The sequence below is a fragment of the Mastomys coucha genome, unplaced genomic scaffold (genome assembly GCF_008632895.1).
Source record: "Mastomys coucha isolate ucsf_1 unplaced genomic scaffold, UCSF_Mcou_1 pScaffold18, whole genome shotgun sequence".
NCBI classification, from domain to species: Eukaryota; Metazoa; Chordata; class Mammalia; order Rodentia; family Muridae; genus Mastomys; species Mastomys coucha.
The window spans coordinates 68,878,281-68,888,628 of NW_022196900.1; the positions used below are offsets into that span (position 1 = coordinate 68,878,281).

Here is a 10,348-nt window from a genome sequence, read left to right on the forward strand (position 1 = left end):
TTTGGCTGAAAGGTATATAAAAACAACTGGAGATATTTTCACTTAATTTTTCTGTTCAGTTAAAAACTTTATCACACCCCTCCCCCAAATATAAAGGACAACTTCAGTTTTCCTGTTGTATGAACTTATAGTTTAGATAATTTAACTTTTGGCTCCATGATTTGTATCTTAAACTAAAATGCAACAGTGAATACATTGACATCAACATGCTGGTGACACGGCCTAGAGATCTCTGAGGGGACAACATTAAAACGTGACACTCTACCTGTGAATGGCCAACATGGAAGTTCCGGGAAATGAAAACACACTGAGGCTGAGCTTTAAGCTTTGCTTTGCATAATCCTGGCTTCATCTTTTCATCAACTGCCTTAAATTTGGAACCCTCAAATATTTCTCTGAAAAACATTGCACAGAAAATGTTATTAAACAAGAATCAGATTATACGATTGTATATGCCACCTGAGATAGTCACTAGTATTTATACACAGGGGTTTTAAATCAGCACATGTTGCAAGACCTTTAAGAAGCAGCACTCAGTTTATACACTCTAACATAAATCTGATCTCATTATGTCTACTTTTTATGAACTGTAAACCAGGCAACTATAGCAGGTTAGTTATTTCAGTTTGAATATTATTGGGTTACACACTTCTTTTTGGCTACTGACATAACCAACTTCACTGTCAGTCTTTTTATAAATCTGTCTTTAGTTAAATAAAATTAACTCATTGGTCCCTTTTCCCACAAAGAGGAAGGAAACTGGATTGAAAATAATAACTATAAGAGGACGCTTGATTTTTTTTTTTTTTTTTTTATAATCTACACAGTTACAAGCAAGTCTAAGGAGGGGGAGGTTAAAAACCATGGGGTGCTAAGCAAAACTTCAGCTCATCAGAGTCAGAGACAGGGACAAAGTTTTTCATTACAAGGTTAAATATTTGTGATCCCTCTTCTTGGTTGTCCACTTGACTGCATCTAGAATTAACTGAAATCCAAGCAGCTGGGTACACCTGTGAGGATTTTTCTTGACTGAATCATGTAAAGTAGGGAATTCTACCCTAAATCCAGATCTTTTGAGGGGAGATCCACCTTAAGTCTGGGCCACACCTTCTGCCAGCAGCCTGCATTAAGGATGTGGAGAAAGTATGCTTTTGCCTGCTTACTCTCACTGTCGCTCAAAAGCTCATTCTTTTTTTTTTTTTTCCCCGAGACAGGGTTTCCTCAGAAATCCGCCTGCCTCTGCCTGCCAAGTGCTGGAATTAAAGGCGTGTGCCACCACTGCCCGGCTCAAAAGCTCATTCTTACACTTGTGTTAGCACCTACTTCTTGGGATCCCTATAAACAGTAGAGGCACCCAGCCTTGTGGACTGAACAACTACTGGATTCTTAGACTTCCTATCGGCTGACAGCCAGTATTGGAATAGTCAGACCAGAACTTCTGAGATACTCTAATAAATCCCACGCATATATATGAATATATATACACATTCTTTCAGTTGTTTCTCTAAAGAACCCTAACTAATACAGTAAGAATGCCAGACATCGGGCGGTGGTGGCGCACGCCTTTAATCCCAACACTTGGGAGCCAGAGGCAGATGGATTTCTGAGTTCGAGGCCATCCTGGTCTACAGAGTGAGTTTCAGGACAGCCAGGGCTACACAGAGAAACCCTGTCTCGAAAAACAAAAAACAAAAAACAAAAAACAACAAAAAAAAAGAATGCCAGACAATGGACTATTACTCAGTGACACAAAGAAAGGAGCCATCAAAGTCCCAAAAAGACATGGAGGAAAGCTGGGCCTAGTGACTCACACCTGTAAGCCAGAGCTTGGGAGCTGAGGCAGGAGAGGTCAACCTGTGCTACTAGTGAATTTGAGGCCAGTTAAGGTACATAGGTAAGGCCTGTCTAAGAAGGAGTCTAGGAAGGCTAGCTTCTGTGTGATAAGGTGTCTGATTTCAGCTCTATGACATCACTCTGGAAAAGCTGAACCACTGAGACCTAGGAAGATCAGTAGTTGCCTGAGGTTCGGGAGAGGGAGGGATAGCCAGATGATGCACACAGGACCTTCAGGGCAATGACAACACTCTGGCTGTTACTGTAATTATATGTACAAATCACTATGCATTTGTGAAAACCTGGAATGCACACGAAGAATGAATCTTAGTGTCATGTGGATGTTAACATGTTGACACAAGTTCTTCAGTTGTAACATTCCCCAAACAATAAAATGCTAGCTGTCTATTTTTCCAGCAGTACTTGAAAACTTCCAACTTAATTCAAGAGTTCATCGTACTGGATTCCTTCATAAGCTATGAACAGTTAAGATCCAGACAATCACTGAATTCCATTCACTAACAAATATTTAACCTTTATGTCAGAAATATTGGGTGTTGAATGTTTAAAGAGTGTGTTGGAGGTAGGTCCCATAACCATCACTTTCATGACCTATCACATAGTTTTAAGTACTAAAAAGGAAGACAGATATTACAGTAGACAGAAAACATGACCAAGGAAAGTATGTGCCAATGAGGGAAGTCAGCAGGCACTGTGTGTGGGTTGGTATAAAGGGAGGTAACCTGGAAGGGGAGGTCAGTGAAGGGTTTCCTGAAGAAAGAGGGGGGTGTGGGAGAGATGTTATTCTAAGCAGATGAAATATCAAACACAAAGAGTTCCACATGTAGGAGAAACACAAAAGGCAAGACAGAAAGTAGGTCACAGGATGGAGTGTGCAGATCATGTGGGGCCTTAAGATATGGCACCTGGGTTTATCTCCAAATCAATGGGAAGTCCTTTGAAAAACAGTGACCACAGAAGAGAATGGGGTGATCTGAGGAGGTTTGCATTTGAAAAATGTATAGCTGAAGTGTGGAGAAGAGAGTAAATGAACTTAACAGTGATGGTGGGGGTCAGCTATGAACCACTGTTCAGTAGTCCACGTGAAGGACCATGAGGACTTGGAGAGGGTGGCAGTGGTGGTTAACAAGATGAAATTGACGTGAGCGATTTAGGAAGGAAAAATAGAATTGGTGATTGTTCGGGTATGTTAGGGGAAAGGAAGAGGGAGCTATCAAGAGTTTCGTCTACACTGAGAAGAAAAGCATCCCTCCTTTGAGTTCTGTTCTGACTTGCATCTAAAATGTCCCCCACAACTTCATGCTGCGAGCATGCACTGCTTAGATTCTGTGCTGCTTGGGGGAGATGGGACCTGTAGGAGGCGGAGTTTGGTAGCTTCCTTCTGTTCAATCACAGTGTGGTGAGGAGACTCTGCCAAGCATTCCTGCAACTCTGAGTGTGGTCACCCCTTCGCCCCTGTGACAGACTGAAATCTCTTAAAACCGTGAGGCAAAACAAGTCATTCCTCCCCTAGGTTACTGTGTTAAATATTTTAGTCACTGTGATATAAAAGCACCTAATAAAATTCTATGTGCTCCTCTAGCTATCCCCTTTACCAGTTTTACACACACACACACACACACACACACACACACACACACACACACACACATAAGCACACACACATGCACATATATACACTCACACATATACATCCTCCTTTTGAGAGAGACATCTATACTTTTCTCAATTTTCTCACATCTCATTGTTCTCAAGGATCGGCCTCTGAACCAATCATCGCACCAACATTTCATGAAGGTTAAATGACCTCCATCTCCCCAAATCAAAACCACCTCTCTGTCCTCATCTTCTTCAACTTCACAGCTTCAGTAGAACTGGCTCTCACCTCCTTCTTGTGACATTTTAAAATGTCCATTTCCTTGACTCTCCGAGAACTTTTCAGTTTCTTCTCAAATACTGATTTTTTTTTTCTCCTACTCACCTGCTAAGTTTCCAAATGCAGGCAGCATGAAGGGTACAGCCGCAGGTCATGTCTCAACAACCGCTCCCTGGTTAGTCTCACTCAGTTCTATGACTTTAGATTCACTACACCTAATCTTCCATCCTGGCTTCTTAGGACACATCCAACCATAACGTGGCATTTTCATTTGGACTTCTAGTAGGCTTTTAAACTCACACTGAACACACAACTTCTAGTTTATCGTCTCTCCCCCCAAATTGATCACCATTATGATAATTTTCCCACCTCAGAAAATGGCACAACCACTCAGCTGCTCCTGATAAAGTCCTAGGTGTCAGCCTTAATCTTGTCACCGTTCTCTTCTCTACTTCATGCGCTCTTTCTATCAAGTCCCCACTCCACCTGTAAAACATCACATGTCCAGCCCCTTCTTTTCATTTCCTCTGGTCTCACTAGTTCAAAACATCCTCCCCTCTCTCGATGAAAGCTAGTTTTCTTACTTGCCTGTCTCCTTTCTAATTGCTCCATTAAGGTCCAGGCTTCACAGAGAAATATCTTTTGGGAATGGGAATATAAGGCAGAATGGCCATATCCTCTTATTAGGAGTGCACACTCACTTTTATCAGCAGTCTCTTAAAATGTACTGGGTGTTGTTGGCACATTCCAGCACTTGGCAGAAGCAGGAGGATCTCTGTGGGTTCAAAGCTAGCCTGGTTTACATAGAGAGTTATGGCTGAGTCAGGACAACATAGTAAAATTCTATCTAAACAAACAAACAAAAGCAATCATGTGGTCTAACAAAATCTGTCTTAGATATTTACTTATCAGTAAAACTGACTGTCATTGCTCCTTTTTTCTCTTTTCTCTCTCTCTTCCTCCCTCCTTCTTTCTCTTTCTCTCCCCCTTTCTCTTTCTCTCTTTTTTCTTTCTCTCTCTTTCTTACTTCTTTATTTTTTCTTTCTTTCTTTCTCTCTCTTTCTCTTTCTTTCTTTCTTTCTTGCTTTCTTTCTTTCTTGCTTTCTTGCTTTCTTCCTTAATGAGGCAGCCTCAAATTCACTATGTTCTGCAGACCAACCTTCAACTTCTGATCCCCCTGCCTCATCCTCCCAAGAGTTGAGAGAAATGAATTATCGTATTCAACTTTTTTTTGTTTTTGTTTTTTTTCAAGACAGGGTTTCTCTGTGTAGCCTTGGCTGTCCTGGAACTCACTCTGTAGACAAGGCTGGCCTCGAACTCAGAAATCCACCTGCCTCTGGCTACCAAGTGTTGGGATTAAAGGCGTGTGCCACCACCGCCTGGCCAACATTTTTTTTTAAGGTAGAGTCTCAATGTGTAGCTCAGGCTAGCCAGGCCTCTTCATCCTCTTGCGACAGCCTCCCAAGCATTATAAACATGAGCTATTAAACCTATAGTCTTTAAATTAGATATAATATTGCTTGCACTTCATAGTGTTAAATCTAGATGAGATATATATAAAGCAGCCAGAGCAGTGCCTAGCATGTCATAAACACTCAGTATCTGAATGAGAATGCTACTCTCATTTAACACCTTACAATGGCACAGAAAATAAAATCAACTCCCTATAATCTAGCCTACTAATTCCTATGGACTCTTCAACTTCATAATTATTTTTCTTTTTTTCTACTAATTATTGACAAATACTTTTTCTGATAACTGGATAATGCCATGATCATTCCCCTTTTCGGGGTCTTGGTATTTGTTACCCCTTCAGCTTAGAAAGCTTTATTTTTGTAAAATTGTATTTATAAACTTTTTATTTAGTGTATGTGTGTGCTCGCATGCATGCCTATGTGTGCATGTACTGTGGAGTGCATAGGCACAAATGGTAGTCAGAGAACAAGCCACAGGAGTCATTTCTCTCCTTTACCAGGGTGTCATGGTGAGTGCCATTATAGGCAAAGTCATTTTGTTGCCCTTAGAAAATTTTACAAAAGGCATTCCGGAAGTATTATTCCTTTAACTCTTGCCTTAGATTGAAGAGCCCTTGTGTAGTTCTTTGTCTACTTCTTGTGTTTGCTCATTGTCTGTTTCCTGTCAAGTCTAGGACGTAAGAACATCTGCTGCCTTGTTCCCAATTGTATCCTCAACTCCAACAACAGTAGAAGATAGCCAACAAATATTTTCCTTTATTATTCATGTTCTATTGTGCATTTGTTAAATATTTGCTGAAATAAGGAACAAATGAATATTTTCTAACTTGTACATGGTGGAGAGATAGCTGCTGAGGTTCATAAGCCGACTGGGAGGACATGTGGAAAGGTGGACTAAGAATTTCTATGTTTGACAGGACCAGAATGCAAATTCTAAGCAAATTAAGTAAATAGAAACACAAAATTTTAGAGTTGAAAAGAAGGTGTTAGTCAAACTCCGACACTATTGCTGATGCCAAGAAGTGCTTGCTCACAGGAGCCTGATATGGCTGTTCCCTGAGAGGCTCTGCCAGCACCTGACTAATACAGATGCAGACACAGTCAACCATCGGACTGAGTCTGGGGACCTCACTGGAAGAGCTAGGGGAAGGACTGAAGGAGCTGAAGGGGAATGCAACCCTGTAAGAACAATATCAACTAACTGGACCACCCAGAGCTCCCAGGGACTAAACCACCAACCAAAGAGTATATGTGGAGGGATCAGTGGCTCCAGATACATATGAGGCAGAAGACTGCCTTATCTGGCATCAATGGGAGGTGAGGCCCTTAGTCCTATGGAGGTTTGATGTCCCAGTATAGGGAATGCTAAAGTGATGAGGCAGGAGTAGGTAGGTGGGTGGAGGAGCTCCCTCATAGAGCCAAAGGGGAAGGGGGATGGGATGGAAAGGTTGTGGAGGGGAAACTGGGAAGTGGGATATCATTTGAAATGTAAACAAATAAAATGATTAATAAAAAAGAAAAGAAGGTGTCAGTTGATCTTTTGTGTGTTCCTGGAGGGCAGGCACTTTCGGACCATGTCAGGGGATTTTGTCAGTTCTCTTAAATGGCTCCTAAAGAAAGGGAGTCTCCCTTTAGTCATGCCTTAACCTCCAAACTGGAAGGTTACCCCTGATTTCTAGCCTTAGATTGCAACCAGATCCATGTCTTCCAGTAAGTAAAGTAGGTTTGTTATCTCTCAGGTTTTCAATGCACAGATTGCTGTTGTATCTCTCTAGCTCAGCAGTTCTCAATCCATTAGGGGGTCACACAACTCTTTCACAGAGGTCACATATCAGATATTAACATTCCAATTTATAAAGCAGCAAAATTACAGTTATGAACTAGCAACAGAAATAACTTTGGGGTCGGGAGCCATCATAGCACGAGGAACTGTATGAAAGGGTCACAGTATTAGGAAGGGTGAGAACGACTGATCCATCATCCTTCTTACACAGAAAGCCTTTTCCAACCAAACCCTAGATTATAGAGTGAATTCTATCATAGTTATTTAAGTTTAATAACTGTTGAACAAGCCCTTCACAGAATTTTTAACAATAAAAAAAAAGTAGACAAACTTTCTACTAAGCCTTACCTTCGTTTGCAAATCAGGAACCACAAAGCAGATGCCAAAGCAAAGAATCCAATTCCCAGACTAACAGCACCAGCAGCCAGAAAATAGGTTAAGTGACTAAAGAAATCTACAGAAATATATGGTAAAAGATCATTTCATTCACAGGTCACCTAATTCACTAGGTAAATTAACGAGGTAATGTTTACAATGATATATGTGACATCAAGGCTGACCAAGAAATCGGGGAGCCTGAATTCTATTCCTATACCATCCAAATAAATGGGAAGACCCAGAGTTGGAGAACAACACAGGACATATCCTAAATAGAACTGGGAAAGCCCATAGGGAATCTCACTTTAGAGATGGCAAAATTGAAGACCTTGTAGAAGTAACCGAACCAAAGCTGTGCAGGAATTAACTCCAATGTTCTGATTTTTTTTTCTATTTTCTTTGCTAGTAAACATCTCAATGTATTTATAAACAAATAATTAAAAATTAAGAAATCGGGGCTGGCAAGATGTCTCAGCGGGTAAGAGCACTGACTGGTCCTGAGTTCAAATCCCAGCAACCACATGGTGGCTCACAACCACCCATGATGAGATCTAACACCCTCTTCTGGTGCATCTGAAGTCAGCAATGTATACTTATATATAATAATAAATAAATCTTTGGGCCGGAGTGGTCAGGGACTGAGTGAGTGGGGTTGACCAGAGTGAGAGGGGCCAACCAGAGTGAGTAGAAGTCCTAAAATTCAATTCAACCACATGAAGGCTCACAACCATCTGTACAGTTACAGTGTACTCACATACATAAAAATAAATAAATCTTAAAAAAAAAAGAAATCATGATGTAAGTAGAGTGAACCCTGATACACAAACATAAAGTAAACTTCAGAAAGCTTTCATAGACCAACCTAGGTATTTAACAACAGAGGAATGTGTGTGTGTGTGTGTGTGTGTGTGTGTGTGTGTGCGTGTGTGTGTGTAGTCACAAACAGTGAAACTTTTCTAAACCATCAAGAAGAGAAAAGCTATGTCATATACAGGAGAATGGATGCAAATGAAGATAGACTTATTAAGTGAATTAAGCTGAGTCAGAAAGGCAAACATCATGCTTTCTCTCATTCGTGACTCCTATGCATAGAAACATGAAATCATGTATGGAGAAGTGAAGCTGTCTTGGGGAACAGAGAACTAATGGGAGGATGACAAAAGAGGGTAGAGAGTTATGGGGAATAAGCTCAACAAGCAATATTTACTCATGTGGTAATTTTAAATTTCATTTTTATTTTATGTGTTTTGCCTGCATGTGTGTCTGTGTACTACTTGTGTGCCTTGAGCTTTCAGAGACCAGAAGAAAACATTGGATTCCCTGGAACCACCCTGGGGTGGTTGTGAGCCACCATATGGGTGCTAGGGACCAAATCTAGGTCTCTGAGAAGAGCAGCCAGTGTTCTTGATTGCTAAGCCATCTCTCTGCTCCCATTATTTGTTTGTTTGTTTGTTTTAAAAGACTTTGTTAGTACCATGGTTTTTATTTTTATTTTTAATTTTCTAAGTGATTTCTAGCTTCAAAATAGTGCCTCTCATTTTTGTAGCTTAACGGGTTTGAAAATATCTACATTCAGCCAGGTGGTAGTGGTGCACACCTCTAATTCCAGCACTGGGGAGGCAGCGGCAGGAGGATTCCTGTGAGTTGGAGGCCAGCCTGGTCTACAAAGTGAGTTCTAGGACAGCCAGGGATATACAGAGAAACCCTGTCTCAAAAAGCAAGCAAACAAACAAACAAAACAAAATAAATCTACATTCTAGAATTATTGATATAGATATTTTACAATAAGACTATTTAACAGAGTTATACTTTAGACACAAAAAGACTATAAACAGCCCAAACTAGAAAGTCATTAAATAAGCTATGTGTGAAAAATAGTGTTAAACTAAGCGCAGACTTCCTCAGTATCAGCACTGTAGAGATTTTGGATTACATACTTTTTTTTTTTTTTTAAAAAAAGATATTTCTTAGCTGGGCTATGGTAGTGCATACCTTTAATCCCAGCACAAGGGAGGCTGAGGCAAGTGGAACTCTTTGAGTTCAAGGCCAGCCTGGCCTATATAGAGAATTCTAGGACAGCCATGGCTACACAGAGAAATCCATGCGTACTGAGATTTCAGCAATCCCAGCACATGACATCAAATTTATGACAGTCATTATCTCTGGGTGAACAGGACTTTAGGCAAAATACAAACAGACTTTAATGTTCCATCTAAGATACACAGCTAATATGACAAAAAAAATGCTCATTTAGGAGATTGTGTGGGTGTTTGCTATTGTCCCTTTTTTCTACTTCATTCTTTTGAATTTCCTGTACTATTTAAACATTGTAAAAAATAGTGTTTTAAGTTTTGAAACCAAAAAGAAGAACAACAAAAAATAAATAAGGAAAAGCATCAGTGGGCTGTCACTGGGCACAGGCTTATAGAAATTTTTCTAGTTATCAAATTCTTCCAGTGTTAGAGTGCCTGCCTCACATAAGTCCTGGGGTAGTCTCCAGCAACAGGAAAAAAAAAATCAAGACTCAGAGAAAGAGTAACAAGGTCAACAAGTTTATATTGAAGCATAAATTAACATATTAAAAAATAAAGAAAGAATACACAAAAGCTGAAATAAAAAATGCTGTCAATAATGAATGCTAATATATTTAAAGCTTACTTAAAATAATGAATATCTGAAAAGCCATTTCTAAAAGTGAGTCAAGAAGTGACAGAGCTTCCTGTGCTGACAGCGCCCCCAACCAACAGTGACTGTTCCTAAGAGCTGCAGGACTTTCTGCAAGAAACCTGTGTAGTACCAGCCCCCACAAAGCAACACAGTACAAGAAGGGCAAGGATTCTTTATATGCCCAGAGAAAGGCGTTATGGTTGGAAACACAACGGCTATAATGGGCAGACTAACACTGTTTCTGTGAAAAGGTTAAACCTACTGAGAAGATTGTGCTGAGCCTAACTACAGATCTAAAAGAGCACTGGCTAGTAA

General features: G+C 40.3%; 1 protein-coding gene and 1 long non-coding RNA gene across 5 annotated transcripts in view; one reads left to right on the plus strand and one right to left on the minus strand.

Moving 5' to 3' along the window:
- Positions 1–10,348, plus strand: part of LOC116096404 — a 64,137-nt gene that overhangs the window by 38,885 nt on the left and 14,904 nt on the right. The window lies entirely within an intron of this gene.
- The window catches only part of CUNH1orf185 (chromosome unknown C1orf185 homolog), a 19,707-nt gene that overhangs the window by 8,645 nt on the left and 714 nt on the right, over positions 1–10,348 (minus strand). For 2 of the 4 annotated variants that reach the window (XM_031378176.1, XM_031378177.1), the window contains exons 2-4: positions 7,337–7,442; positions 4,100–4,216; positions 266–395 (exon numbers count right to left, since the gene is read on the minus strand). In XM_031378176.1, the coding sequence (XP_031234036.1) occupies positions 266–395; positions 4,100–4,216; positions 7,337–7,442 (353 nt within the window). The remainder of the gene's footprint in view (positions 1–265; positions 396–4,099; positions 4,217–7,336; positions 7,443–10,348) is intronic. The other 2 variants (XM_031378178.1, XM_031378179.1) reach the window with 1 other exon arrangement.